Source organism: Capsicum annuum, chromosome 11 (assembly GCF_002878395.1).
Source record: "Capsicum annuum cultivar UCD-10X-F1 chromosome 11, UCD10Xv1.1, whole genome shotgun sequence".
Classification (NCBI taxonomy): Eukaryota; Viridiplantae; Streptophyta; class Magnoliopsida; order Solanales; family Solanaceae; genus Capsicum; species Capsicum annuum.
Window position 1 is genome coordinate 132,577,334 of NC_061121.1, and position 16,284 is coordinate 132,593,617.

Sequence of the window (16,284 nt, forward strand, 5' to 3'; positions counted from 1 at the left end):
TCCTCTAGTTATACTTGATGGTCTTGATTATACATGTTTCTTATTTGTATGCTTTATTTTCTACTTTGTCCAATCGACCTATGATACCTACTAAGTACAAGTGGACCGTATTCATTCCTACTTCACCCTTTCGGTGTAGATCCAGGTTTGAGTATGCCTCACGTGGCTTAATTTTGGGCACCTTTATAGTATCCAAGGTAGCAGTTGGACTTACTTTCATCTGGGGTGCACGTCTATTTTTCTGTATTAGTCTATGTCCTTACTAGTATTCAGAGATAGATATTATTCCTGTCGATTTTTATAATGTATTTGACTCATGGATTGTATTAGTAGTTATTATACTATTGACACCTGGTTTTGGGAACTATGGATTGTTGATGGCTATGTTTTCTTTCCGCATTATTTATACTTGTATGGTTTGACTTCGTTCTAGATGCCTTACCTTAGGGTTATTTCTGTCTTTTTTCCTCTTATGTATTAGTTTGTGTGATAGGCTTACTTGTCAAGGTTCACTGCGATAAGTGTCATCGTGACCTATAGATTTTAGATCGTGACAAATTGGTATTAGAGTAGCCAGGTTTCATTGTTCTCAATGGTGTAAGAATAGGATGTCTAATAGTGTCTCGTGGATCGGTACGTAGACGTCCGTATCTATATTCGAGAGGCTATAGGATGTCTTTAGAAAAACTTTCTTCATTTTATTCCTTATCGTGCAAATTTCTTGTGTTTCTTGAGTTCTGAGTTATGTTTCACTCTTTCTACAAAGATGGTAATTACTAATTCCCTTGAGCTCAGAGATACAGAGCCTTCTCTAGAGGGCGATCCTCGAGTTGTGGACGAACTCAAAAGAGTAGACAGGCCGAAGGAGTGCTAGGGGACTCTCCTCTGATCCTCGTGTTGGCTATCTCTCAAAAGGTTATGTTTGGAGCATCTTTTCAGAGCATTGCAGATCAGGCCAAGATAAAAGAGGGTATTTTTCGAGTATCTCAGGGTGGAGCCAAGAAGGTGTGCCATTTTTGTGAGTTTGGATATTAATCTTCCCATGGTAGAGATTTTAGAGGTTCTCATGGATATCAGAGGCCCACACTACTAGAAAATATTAAATTTCCGACGGTCAATATAGTCGGAATGTAGTAAAAAAATATGCTATTTTCGACTACTTTCTGACTACTTGATGGTAGTCGGAATATAGCTTGTCGGAAAAATATTTTCAACTACAATAGTCGAAAAGTTTTGACTACTTTAGTCGGAAATGTAGCCAGATATTTAATAAATATTTATTTAATAATTTTAAATATTTCGACTACTATAGTCGGAACTTTAATAAATAATTATTTAATAATTTTAATTATTCAGACTACTGTAGTTAGAAATTTAATAAACAAATATTTAATAATTATAATTATTTCAACTACTGTAGTCGGAAATTTAATAAATAATTATTTAATTATTTTAATTATTCCGACTACTTTAGTCAAAAATATAATAAATAATTATTTAATGGTTATAATTACTCCAACCACTGTCTTCAAAAATTTAATAAATAATTAATTAATAATTATAATTATTCCGACCACTGTAGTCGAAAAATTAATAAATAATTATTATTTTAAAATTATTATTATTTAATAAATAATTATTTAATAATTATTATATTGCATTAGCTTACACTGCTTTTAGATTATAAGCAACATAACTAATGTATTTTTCACAATAGGATCAAACACGACAAAAAATTATAAATACAACCACTTAAAAAATTCAAAACAAATATCAAATCAAATAGTTTAGACATCTAAATGTCACAACCAAAATAAAAAACAATAACTGCAATCTAATTATCATTAGATTGATTATCTTCCTCATCATGAAATACTAGCAGAATGTGCTTCTTAATCAATTCCTCAAATTTAGCAAATTTATCAAACTTAGCATCGTTAGCTGCACATTTCTGCACTAATTCCACGATTTGCTTTTTCATCGCTTCCATTTCTTTCATAGTTTGCAAAGTAGAAGAGGAACTAGGAAGCAACGAAGGACTACTTGAGGATTGGAGAACCCCTGTCCCATAGGTTCTACCTTTTTTTGGACCACCTACCACAGTTATCCACATATTATTCAGCTCTACAGGTGATTGTTCGACCATGGTACCATTCTCTGAAGTAGGTTGGGTTTGACGCCACTCTTTTATGCTTTTTTGATATTCTTCCTGAAAGAAAAATTATTTTCCAGTATGCAAACAAGCAAAGTTGACTAACAAGAAAACAATGTATGTAAAAGTTATTATCTTACATATCTATTCTTAGCACGCGCTTCGACCTACTCTCCTCTTATACCGTCCTTGTTTTTCTTCCTATGCGTCTTTTCGTAGACATCAATAAAAGGGCGTTCTTTTCCCCTATTTTCATATTCCTGCAATATTTTAGAAAAAGAGATAATGCAAGTATGAAGACAAGTCCAGGCAGCATAGACCAAAACATCTTAAGACTAATACAAATAGATCATGGAGTCCATGATTCGATAATACTCAAATCCAACAGAAGTAGTAGTTTAGGTGTATTCTTTTGAATTCTTTTCAGTCAGTTAGTTTCATAACAATCACAACATTAAAGATTTTTTTTTTTTACCTCTTTTTATTACTATTTTCTTTGTTATTTTATAAAGTTCAAGACTTTTATTAATAATATTTATTTTCATGAAAGCAAATGTACAGAAGTATGAAGAATGATGTCAACAGGCAAGGTATATATTCAAGAGGATAAAAGCCCATTCTTTGTTATAATACCAGTAGTACTAGTAGTATTTAGTGTTCTTTCATTATGGATTATTCACCTTATTGTATCTTTTTGTTTCTATATGAGTTTCCTATATTAGACTTTTTTGATCTTATAGCTTTTCATATTTTTCAACATGATATATCTAACATTTAAACATATTTTTGGAAATGTGCTTATAACTCACTTTCATTTATTGTACATCTTTCTTTCCAAATGAATGCATGTTTCGTTTCTTGATTAAAATCCATTATAAGCAACCATACCTTACATCCTCTAATAGTGGCATATTTTATAAACAAAAAGTTATTAGTACTTATTTATTAAGTGCCATATTTTCATTATAAATACACAACAATAACATACACAAATAGAGTGCGGAGAGGATACGTTGTACACCTTCCTTACTACCCCTACCTTCTTAGGATAAAGAGACTGTTTCTGAAAGACTATTTGAAAATTCCTTTCATTATGAAAATTTAATCAAAATCATTTTGTCTTTGTATTAAAAAATAGCAAAGACAAAGAGCACTTAACCAAAGAAAACAACAGTCCTTAGTAGATCATGATTGTCATTATCAAAAACAAGAAGAAGGGGTATGTGTTGAGCAATAAAAGCTACTGGTTTACCAATATTATCCATATTTTAGAAGCAGCCCCATGGAGAGATCAGATTCTACACCATACTTTAACAGTATTCAACCCACAAAAAGATGATTTTGTACTTTTTTGTTGGCCTCATTTTATACAGATAGAAACAAGACATCTAGAAGACATCAAGTTATTGTTTTGTTAACCTTTTTGGTTGGGCCAACCACATTTAAGCATTGTAGAATTAAAAAGATTAAAACATATAGTGTTTGATGAGAATTTTGTAGTTGGATTTACTTTATGCTTAGTGAGTTGAGATGTGTGAACCGCATACATAGAGATGTGAACTATGATGATTAGTGAAACTTATTATGATTTCTGCTGCTGTTTTAAATTAAACATCAAATACACTTAAGTGGTCAGTATTAATAGATGTCACCAGGTTAACTTTCACAAATTATAACTCTAAGTGATTTTACATATAATTACTCTTTAAGTGATTGTAGATATCAGCAGGTTCAATTGCACATTCAACAAGTAACAACAAGAGAAACAAGATGTCAACAATGCTAGTGATTCAAAATAGGCCACACACAGATTCACTAAACTTTAATATGAACAACAACAAGAGCAACAAGATGTCAACAATGATAGTGAATCGAAATAGGCCACGCACGGCTTCACTAGACTTCACGATGAGCAACAACAAGAGCAATAAGATGTCAATAATGCTAGTGAATCGAAATAGGCCACACACGACATCACTATACTTCAAGATGAACAGTAAGAAGAAGATAACAACAATAGTGAATCGAAAGAGTCCCACACGGCTTCACTATGTCACAGTATAGAACAATGAACTAAACTGAACAAATAAAAAATTTAAGCTAATATTACCAGTTTTCGTCGGTGGGTAGAAAAACTCATCGAACCTCCAGTGTGCAATGAGCCACCCATTTAAGACGTTTTATTTGCCTTTGCTCGTTCCCTCCCTGCCCTATATTCAGGAGTATCCCATTTTTCTAAGAACTGATCCCACACATTAGCATTCAGCCAACCAGGTTTTTCCAAGTGCCTCCGGGCCTCATACAAGTGTTCTTTGATACATTGAGCTGCTTTAAACTTGAAAATGCATTGTATTTCATTATCATGACAAGAACTCTACGCATACTTTGTCTACAAAATAGTTTAATATAAAGTCATGAAATGAGTTGACGGATACAAAAGTAAAATCATCATTGATAGCATACTGAAATGGTAAATTCCTTTATTTTAATTATACCACAAACTGATTCCATATAAGCACTCTGATGTCGAGTCAAATCTCATTCCAACTACCCCACCGCTCCATGTAAAATAGTTTAGTTGCTTCTATAATCATATGTCCACCGACATAAGCGGGAATGAACCTGCAAAAAAATTACATTAAATTATCTTAGATTTTGAAAATTTCAAAAATTATGAAAAAACATAAGATTTACTTACCCATTACCATCAAGGGAGATAATTAACCTCCCATTGTTGTTATATTCTACTACCTCTTTACATTTTAAAATCTGGGAAGCAGCTGCTGTAGCATTAGACGCTGCAGCACTATTAATGGAGGGCGATGTTGATGTGTTGGGACCTCCAATTCTTAATCCATAAAGGCTAGGTGTGGATGATGTTGAAGGTATAGATGAAAAGATACTATGCAGACTATTATAGGGGAGAAGAGGGCTGGATCTGATGGGGCGATGGGGGCATGAAAAATACATTTGGTAGTCAAATAGTTGCCCTTGGAAGAGGAGTAATTTTTGTAGTAGCTAGTTGAAGAGTTGTGGTAACAGGTGGTGGTGGTGGTGGTGTATATTAACCTTTGAAAAGATTATCAAGTCCTTTCTTACCTTTCTTACACCATCCATTACCATGACCTTTTGATGCCATTGATTTTCTTTATTAACCACTTGGCAAAAAAACACAAAAAGGAGTTAGTCTTTGTTATGCTGCCCATATATGTTTCTTAGATCAAACAAAAAATAAATTTTGCATTCCCTGTAGTACTGAGTGAAAGAAAGTTGCATCTACCAGATGGCATTGCTAAAAAGTAATCTCTGCACATGTGATTAAAGTAACCAGAACATCACCTCTTTCCCATATGTTATATCCATCCAAACTTTAATTTGGCAAAATAAACACATAAGCAATTACACCTTATTCACCATTATTGCAAAGGGAAAAATCTCTAAAAAGAAGGCTAGAAAACTAAAAATCCATGACATTATTATACTAGATAGAAGAACTTCCAAGAGTTCTACATGTGGATCTAATATTATACAAACAAGTAATGGAGTGAAATTATTTTGTTCAATGTAAAACTTGTTTTCAAACCAAGGCCTAACAAGAGAAGTGAATGTATAATCTGAATACTAATCATCAATCATACAACTAACTGCTTAGATCAAGCATGGGATGTTGAAAACTATTGAAAACAAACCACAATACTACTAGTATTAGACCTTGTTACAATATTTAATAATAAAAAGCAACAACTAAAGTATAATTCAAGACCTTGTTACAACACATTACTACTAATAATAACAACTCAATCCTCGTCGCTTGTTTCATAGTCATTCATCAATTCTTCCTCATCACTTGTTTCATATTCATTCATCGATTCTTCCTCATCACTTGTTTCATTTTCATCAAGTAACTCTTCCTCACTTATTTTATTTTCATTAGTTGGATCTTCCTCATCATTTGCCCCAGATGTTCTTTCTCCATAATCATGAACATTCAATCTAAGTTCAGAAGGATCAAAGTTTTCATATAGGTGTTCGTTATGCTGTAACTCACCTGCTAATTCATCATCCACCCTTTCTTCAATACTTGAAATATCATTCTGATACACTACATCCAATGCATCCTCTACTACAACTCTACTCACGGGCTTTGTTTTTATAACTAACTGTCTTGCAGATTTATTCTTATACAAAGGATAAAGAGCGTAATACACTTGTTTAACATTTTGTGCAATGACAAATGGATCTAGAGTCCATACTTCCTTGTATGCTTAATTTCAACTATTTTGTGTTGAAGGTGCACCTTTGTACCTAACTCAGGAGTAGGATCATACCACTTACATCAAAATAGAACCAATTTTTTCTTTGGCCAACCAACCTGATAATCGAGTTCTGAAATCTCGTGAAGCACACCATAATAATCAACACCGTCATCATCTTTCACCCAAACCCCACTATTGTTGGTTTTCTTTCCCTTAGAGAATCTTCTGTATAAAATCTGTACTCATTGATAGAGAACTTAGAAAACTTTCTGACTTTAGCATCAGGTCCCCAAGCTATATCACGTAAAAATTAGCCATTAGGGTCATAATTGAGTGGATTATGAACCTATAAAAAGTTAAAAAAAAAGTTAGAATTTAAATACACATGAGATTGAACAAAAGTGTAAATCATGTTAAATATTTAATTTACACTTACATATTCTTTAAGCCACACTGAAAACATAAGATAAACAACAACATCCCCATGGAAAGCCACGAAGTAGCTGCCCGACAAAGTTATGAATTTCATTAGTTAAAGCTTAGATATACCTTGAATGATTGTCCTTAATATAAATATACTCACTTATAAAAAGGCAGGACCTTGGGAGAATTTAATAATACATGTATTGTAGCTGACTTAAGCTCCACCTCATTCAAATATCGAACTAGACCACCTTTCAGACTTTCTTTACCTAGTTGATTGAATATTGAAAATGGTGGTGCCAAAGGATCTGTATTGTCTCCATCATCATGCCTATTAGGTCTGTTTCTCAGACATGGTACATCATGTTCAAAAGAATATGAACAAAAATAAGAGGTCTCTTTAGCCAAATAAGCCTCACATATTGATCCTTTAATTCGAGAGCTATTTTTTATGGTCCGTTTACATTTGCCAATAGACCTGCATAGTATGATCTTTTAGATAAAATAATATTCAATTAAAGCACATGAAGGTAAATGTTAAAACGGATACATCCATCGACACTGAACATGCCCACTAAGTCGTGTCTCTTGCACAAGGTGAATTAGAATATGCTCCATAACATCAAAAGAACCAAGAGGAAAAATTTTGGCCAACTTGTTTAAGGTTAAGCGGATGTTGATATCCATCAAAGTTAGGTTCTCCTCCCTTAATATGTTAGAACATAAATCTTTGAAAAATAAGCTTATCTCTATTACGGGCTTCCAAATTCTATCAGGCAATGCACAAAATGCAATAGGCATCAATGACTCCATGAAAATATGATAGTCATAGCTCTTTATAGAGGTTAACTTTCCTTCCTTCATGTCAACACACCTAGAAAAATTTGACGCATATCCATCTGGCATTCTCAAATTATTAACCCAATCACAAATCACTCTTCTATCCTCCAAAATAAATGTGTAACTAGCCTTGGGCTTCTGAATCTTATTGTTTAAGTATGTCAGGTACAACTTACTATGCCGATAATACTCCTTTAAGTCCATCCTGGCCTTCAAGTTATCTTTTGTTTTGTTACTTACATCCATCACAGTATTAAACAAGTTGTCGAAGAAGTTTTTCTCAATATGCATGGGATTCAAATTATGACGCAGAAGATTATCCTTCTAGTAATCTAACTCCCAAAATATGCTTTGTTCAGTCCAGTTATGTGTAACACCATAACCAGGTATCCTGGATGGCGGAGACTCTGTTACCTTAGGCAGATTTCTCACTTTATCCCAAATTTCTTCTCTCGACAAAATTGGCAGTGTCTCCTCAAAATCAGTCTTATTCTTTATAAAATAACTATTTTTTCTCCTAAACTCATGTGACATTGGCAAGAATCAACGGTGACAGTCAAACCATGAGTTTTTACTCCTATGTTTCAAAGTGAAAGCTTTTGTGTCTTCCATATAACAAGGGCAAGCTAACTTGCCCGCAGTCGACCACCCAGACATTGTTCCATAAGCAGGAAAGTCATTTATAATCCACATCAAAGTAGCGCACAATCTAAAGTTTTGTTTCATTGATACATCATATACTTCCACACCTTCATGCCACAATAAGTTCAACTCATCAATCAGTGGCTACACATACACATCAATCAAAACTTTTGGATTGTGAGGACGTAGAATTATGCAAGTTAGAAATATATACTGACTTATCATACACAATTTAGGTAGGAGATTATAAGGAGTCACAAACACTGTCCAGCATGAATATGGTGTAGATAAGACAGAAAATGGAGTGAATCCATCAACAGATAATCCCAACCTAATGTTTTTTGGTTCACTAGCAAAATATAGATACACACTATCAAAATGCTTCCATGCTTCTCCATCTAACGGATGACATAAAACACCAGGTGGTCTTTTATTTTCATAGTGCCATCTCATATGAGGGGTAGAGCTTATTGATGCATGCAACCTCTATAATCGTGGTATAAGGGGTAAGTGATAACGCTCAACTTACACCTTAAATAAGTGCAAGGAAGTCGTTAGCAATATAAAACCCAACTAGGTTGGGGTCGATCCCACAAAGAATACGGTGTCAATGTAAGTCGTTAGTGGTTTAATCAACTGGTAGTTGTAGTTTCTAAAACAAAGGGGGTTTTAAAAGTAGTAAGTAATGGTGTCACGTTATTAATACAGTTTGTAATCAATATAAATGAAAAACCAGAGTTATGTTCACCATGGGTTTCGGGAATTGACAGATACTAGATATTACGTAGGACTCTTGGAGTAAGTAAGAACAACATAATATCCTTGACGACGATACTATCTGACTGATCTTTCGACCTCACTAGGCAATTTATTATCTAATTCTCTAGAACTTAGATAACATATCTATTTCCAAGAGGATGTTATCTCAGGTAGATTAATCCAGTTACGACATCAATCATTAAATAGAAGGTTGGTAGCTTCCGAGTCCCTATTGATAAGTCACGTCCTCCAGTCTATTTCTCTGTTAAAAGAAAATACACCTAAGGAATAACCTATTGTTTGCAACCAATAGATTTTAAGTTAAACCAATAGAATTTCAAGACGTTTTACTACTGTTTGAATCTGTTAAATACATAGTAACCTATCAAACCCTAATCCATGGATCCCATAACTCCGGCTAATGGAATTAGATGCTCATGATTTGATAAACGAAATAACAACTTGAATTCATGATAATAAGGATAAACTTACGAATGGATGAAAAGCAAAAAGTTATTTCTTCAATTGAATCACGAAATAGAAATCCACAATAATTGATAAGTGTTGAAGAAAAGAAACAATGAAGAATAATATTTTTCTCCAAGTCTCAGGATCCAAAATAATCTGCTGGGAACTCCTGAATAAACCCTAAAAACTTTTATTTATACTTAAGCCTAATTATGGAAATAAAATAGCAAATTAAATAAATTCTTGGATTAGGTGACGATATAGCTGATGAGTCAAGGATCTGACGCCTTATCACGGATGGCGTCAGAGTTTCTCCAATTGTCTTCAAAGTCAGCCTTAGGCTGATGATGTATCTGACACCGTGTGACTAATCTGACAGTGTATCACCAACGTCGTCAGATTTATTCCTCTAGCTCTGATTCTCTGGCTAAGGCTGACGACATTTGTGACGCCTTATCACCATCTTGACGCCTTATCACCAATGTTGTCAGAACTTTCTCTTAGACTCAAGTCCCTGGTTAAGGCTGACGTCGCTTCTGATAGCCTATCACAAGGCTGACAACTTATCATGGATGTCGTCAGCTATGTTTTCTTCTCTTTTGCTCAAACTTTCAAATCTTTTGCTTCATTGTTGTTTATCTTCCATCTTTTCGCCTTTTTCTGCAATATCACTAGAAAACACATCAAAACAACATAAGTTGCTGAGGAGTTCACAATTATTTTGAGCTAAAAAGCATTAAATGTGTTAGCTTTTTCTCACACATCAACCCCCTCAACTTAAAAAAATTGCTTGTCCTCAAGCAACAAAACTAACTAAGAGAATACAAAGAACATTCAGCAGTTATCAACCATTTTAGCTCAAAGCTTAGTTACCATCTCCAAGGTCAACCAATTTAAACTAACTGCGTATCGAAAAGCAATAATGTAACATAAAGGATTCTAGTCATGGCATCAACTAAGTACTAACAATCATGCATGTATCAATATAACACTAACCAAATAAGTAAGTAGCCTAGCAAAATACTAATGTGCCCTCACAACAAAGAAATTCCCTTTTTTTTCATATCAAAAATCAAAATATAAACATGGGGATAAGCACAAAAACACTCACTCTCAGAATGAAGTTCAAACTAGTGTATGCAAAATACCATATGCTTGCCCTTATCTTCATTACCAAAATGTCCAGACAGGTAAGCTAGGATCACTATAGGTATTTCTTCGGCTTGTAACGTAGGCTAAGGGCTGGTATGATATTATATGGCATTTAGAGTGACTAACCTCCTTGGCACTACTTTAACTTATGGGGTCCACTTATTAACTTCTTTTTCTCTCTTTTTCTTTTCTCTTCTTTTTCTCTTTTCTTGATCACACATTCAGAATGGGTGTGGTTCTTTATTTCCATTGAAACAATTTTTTTTCTCTTTTTCACCAACACCCAACTTTCTATTTCTTTAACACTTATTCCTTTTCTTTTACTCTACCCTTCTCATACCCAATTTACATCACACACCCCTATGATAGCCACCCTCAACTTAGGTTGTTTGCCTAAGTCAAGGTGCACAATGTCCAAGGAGGACCAGGGCCAAAACAGGTTCATTATGGTCTAAAGGAAAGGTGATAGGTAATATAGAAAGAAAATGGTAAATTCAGGCTCAAACGGGGATCAAGTGATTTCATGCATTGGGGAAGGTCATTTAGGCTAAAAAGTGACTCTAATTCAAAAACGGCCTATGATTCTTTCCTAACCCCTACCTTTTAACTAAGGTAAGACGAACTGGGCAAGTTCTAGATTCGGCAGTATGCAGGAAACTCAGTAAAGATCTCTCACACACAAGGCACATAAGTATATCACTAGCTACTACCCATCTGGTTCATGCAATTGCTCAGCAATGATGATTAAGCAACCAAACCAATGCCATAAAAAGATGCAAAATGGTCACACTAAGATACAATTCATACAGCCATGCAAAAACAACCTTTAGAGAAGTATTCAAAATCAACAAAATATGTTAACTCCCTATAGTACTTGCACTACTCCTAGTTATTTACAAAATATATTACAACAACACGCTACCCTACACCCTCAAATTAAATCTAAAACTAAACTAAACTAAGGGTTAGGGTATACCTGGAGTCAATCAACCCTCAAATCATGGGTCCTCGACCCTGTAGTAGTGTTATTTTCCTCAGGAGCTCTGCTAGATGAGGATCCTATAGCCCTCGCTCGCAGTGCTTTCTCCCATTTCCAATTGTCCTCTAGGGATACTTGTGTTGCCTTTTTCAAATCTACTTTCTCCTATTCTGTAATCTCATCATCAACCTGTAGTATCTTTTCCGCCTCCAATTTCTCAGCCTTCTTCTTCTTCTTTGCCTTTTTCTTGGCTTTTCTCTCATTCTCATCATCTTCTTGTCTCTTTCTCTTATGTTTGGTGCCATAAGAATATTCTTGTACCATAAGACAAACATAATTAAATACTTAAGGTAGAAGAATCAAGCATGCTATTCAAGTTCAACAACTTAAGAAAATAAGGCCTTTTCAGTGCATTATCATCATGATATGATGACATGGCTGATAAGGCATCACTTTTGTGATAGCCTATCAGCTATGTCGTCAGCCTTAAACAAAAATAACACTCCTTTTCTAAACTTTTGATGACATTATTGATAAGGCATCATACTTGTGATAGCCTATCAGGAACATCGTCAGCCTTCAACAGTGAAGGCTCTTTCTTGCCAATTTTCTGACGACATGAGCTGATAAGGCGTCACGCTTGTGATATCTTATCTGCAATGTCGTCAACTCAAAATTCCTTATAACTCAATTTTGATTCTTGATTTTGAGACCAAATTCTTCGTAGAACCACATGGAATTTTCATTCTTGCACTTAGGGTTTTAAGTTTTTGCAATTTAATCATAACTTAACCCTAATTTCCAAGTTTCATGCCATTGCAACTTAAACTCCAATTATTCCTTTTTTTGAGCATCATGTTTTAAACTAACTTACCACTCCAATGAAATAAGAAAAAAAGTTATGAACATACCTGATGAGTTGGCTCTACTTGATTATACGAGAGAGAAGAAAAGATGAGAGATGGATTTTGATTTTCCTTGCAATCCCACAACTATCAGGAGGGCTGTTTCCTTGTTCACTTGGGAGTATTTTGAGAGAAATAAGGAAATAATTAACTAAGGAAAAAAAATTAAACCTTAAAGAAGGAAATAACAACAAAAAATGGGCGCTGAAGAGATTTAGGTCTGGGCCGGGTCGGATTCATTTAAAATTAGCCTAGAATTTCAATTTTTAGGTTATGGCTAACGACGATGGTGATAAGTCATCATAGTATTGATAGTTTATTAGGAATGTCGTCAGCCTTAATAGAGAAGGCTCAATTCTTGGTCTCACTGATACCATTTGTGTCGTCTTATCACTAGTGTGATAGCCTATCATGGATGTCGTCAGGAGCTGTTGATAGGGTTAACTCAATTTTTCCTTACTCTTTTTTGTACCTAATCAGTTCCTTATGATTACTACCTACATGAATAAAAACAAAATGCATTAAAATAAAATTTTGGGTTGCCTCCCAATAGCGCCTGATTTAATGTCGCTGCATGACTTGGTAGTCTTGACTACTCAGACTTCGTTAAGACACCAAAATGATACCTCTTTCAACCTGTATATAACACATCCATGGTTGCAATGACACTCATCTCCTTTTACAATAGCGTGGATGGTTGCATTTCAAAACTTACCTCGCTTTTATTTAGCCTGAATTTGAGCTTATTCAGCTCCATGTCAACAATTACTCTCCCAGTCGCCAAGAATAGTCTACCCAAGATGATAGGCACGTCCAAATCTACATCATAATAAAGCCCCACAAAATCAGCAGGGAATACAAATATTCCCTCCGATTGCTTCACAGATCTATCTGCCATTAGCAATCACATGTTTGTGGGATCAGGATCCCCCAAACCCATCTTTTTATACATAACTAATGGCATCAGATTGATACTAGATCCTAAATCACATAGTGCTTTATCAAAATCCAATGACTCGACAGTGCACGGGATGGTGAATGCTCCAGGATCCGCCTTCTTTTGAGCTAAGGATCTTGTAGAAATAGCACTACAGTGGTGGAGATTGTCCACTGGTTCATAGCTCACCGTTCTTTTCTTTGTCATTAGCTCCTTCATAAACTTGGCGTATCCTGACATCTGTTCAAGTGCCTCAACCAATGGTACATTTACCGTCAGTTGTTTCAGCATCGCCATGAATTTGTTGAATTATGAGTCGTTAGCTTTCTTCTTCAATCATTGAGGAAAGTGAGGTGGTGGTCTTGGCATATCTTTCAACACCACTTCTTTTTCCTTCTTCTTTTTTGGTTCAATAATACCAGCCGGCCTATCCAACTTTTCAGACTTCCCTGGATCATCTATTTCTGGCTCAACATCAACTTCCTCATCAACCGTATCTTTGCCCACAGAAGGGACAAGTAGTACCTTACCACTCCTTGTGTTAATTTCCATGCATGAGCTATCAATCTGCGGGTTCTGAACTGTATCTCTAGGTAAAGTGCCACTTTTTCCCTGGTTCAGGGTTGCGGAGAGTTGACTCATCTGCTGCTCTAACTGGTTAATGGAAGTGGAGTGTGAGGCTACCAACTAGCTTAGGGTAGAAAAATTGCTCTTCATGGTATTTACCCTAGAGTTAGTAGTCTCAACTCCTTTCAGTAGTTTCTCTATCATGTCATCCATGGACATCTTTCTAGAGCTAGATGTAGTAGCATCTCGATTTCCAAGAGGAATATATAAACCACTCCTCTCATTATTACTTCTCTAATTTTCTTGCTCTCTATCCTTGTAACCGGGTTTCTCATAAAAGTTCCAACCTTGATTCCCTTGGCTATTGCCTCGAAAACTCCCCTGATTACTCAAATAATTTGCCTCCTTATCTGCTTCAGTAGCAACATTGCACTGGGACTCCACAGCCTTCACTTTCTCAGACTTGCCAAATAATAAGTGCTTGGTCAGCAAGTCCACCTATTTCCTTAGGTGGGCTATGTCTTGGTCTCGCTTCTCATCTCTTCTGCGTTGCTCTGTAGACACTCCAACAGAAATAGTTGGGATAGAAACCACAGAATCCCTGGTATGCCAAGCTCGACTCTGTTTAGTCATTCTATTCAGTATGTCAGAAGCATCAGGGAATGTAAGAGCTAAAAGGAACCACCCGCAACATTATCTACAATTGGCTTTGTTACAGAGTTAAGAGCTCTATACAAAGTCTCCATCAAATCAAAGTACGTTATGTTATGGTTCGGACATTGTGCCATCTTTTTCTTGAATTTCTCCCAGGTTTCATGCAATGCTTCAGTTAGGAGCTATCTGAAGTTACTAATCTCCTCCCTCAACTGTACCCTTCTGGAGGGTGGAAAGAACCATTCTAGGAACGCCTCTTTCAACTGCCTCCAGTTGGTTATAGAATTAGGTGTTAGCTTATTCAGCCACATAGTTGCCTTTCCAGACAGAGACAATTGGAACAATCTCAACCGGATAGCGTTCTAGCCTCCTCCTGGATTATCAAAAGATTTACAGATAGTGATGAAGTTCACCAAGTGCATATTGGATCATCACCAGGTAGGACACCAAACAACCCCTTCAGATTCAGAAGTCGAATGATGGTGCTAGTTATGCTGAATTTTATTCCAGGCGCCAACGGTGGAGGTATGATCGTACCTGTTGCACCTGCTCCATCCATTCCATCATCATCATCATCAGCCTCATATTGGGCTGACTATTTGCCATACCATCCTCTGAATGGACGGTTTCTATCCACATTTTGCTGCATCGATGTAGCAAACTGCTCAGCTCCCCTTGGGTTCTGAGGATTCAATAATTCCTTATCGCCTAAGTCTTCATCATCGGGATTTGGATAACGCTCCTGTTGACTCGTATTTTGAACATTTACTTGAGCCCTAACTAAGTTGGCTAGTATCTCAACATCTTGAGGATCTGCCATTCTACCAATTTGTTGGGGTTCTGGATTGAACGGTAATAACTTTTCTCCCGAACTTCTGGTATTTAGAATACACAACCTAAACTTGAAATAAACAAAAAGAACAAACAAACATAAAATTGGAAACTTAAACTAACAGTTAATTAGCACACACAACTTTAAATCACAACCGTGTTCTCTGGTAACGGTGCCATTTTTGATAACGCTCAACTTACACCTCAAATAAGTGCAAGGAGGTCGTTAGCAATATAAAACCCAACTAGGTTGGGGTCGATCCCAAAGAGAATACGGTGTCAATACAAGTTGTTAGCGGTTTAATCAACTGGTAGTTGAAGTTTCTAAAACAAAGAGGGTTTTAAAAGTAGCAAGTAATGGTGTCACGTTATCAATACGGTTTGTAATCAATATAAATGGAAAACTAGAGTTATGTTCACCATGGTTTTCGGTAAGTGATAGATACTAGATATTACTTAGGACTCTTAGAGTAAGTAGGAACAACAGAATATCCCTGACGACAATACTATCTGACTTATCTTTCAACCTCACCAGATAATTTATTATCTAATTCTCTCAAACTTAGATAACATCCTCTAGTCAATTTCTCTGTTAAAAGCAAATACACCTAAGGCATAACCTATTGTTTGCAACCAATAGATTTTAAGTTAAACCAACAAAATTTCAAGACGTCCTACTACTCTTTGAATCTGTTAAATACCTAGTAACCTATCGAACC

The 16,284-nt window shown here is 35.5% G+C and overlaps 1 protein-coding gene across 1 annotated transcript; it reads right to left on the reverse strand.

Moving 5' to 3' along the window:
* Positions 1-11,836: 11,836 nt before the first annotated feature.
* On the reverse strand, positions 11,837-13,810 carry LOC124888894. Its single transcript, XM_047400182.1, has 4 exons — positions 13,567-13,810; positions 13,292-13,467; positions 13,203-13,212; positions 11,837-11,985 (listed from the first exon to the last, which is right to left on the reverse strand). Exons 1-4 carry the CDS (start codon positions 13,808-13,810, stop codon positions 11,837-11,839), a joined length of 579 nt encoding a protein of 192 aa, XP_047256138.1.
* Between the last annotated feature and the right edge of the window lie 2,474 nt (positions 13,811-16,284).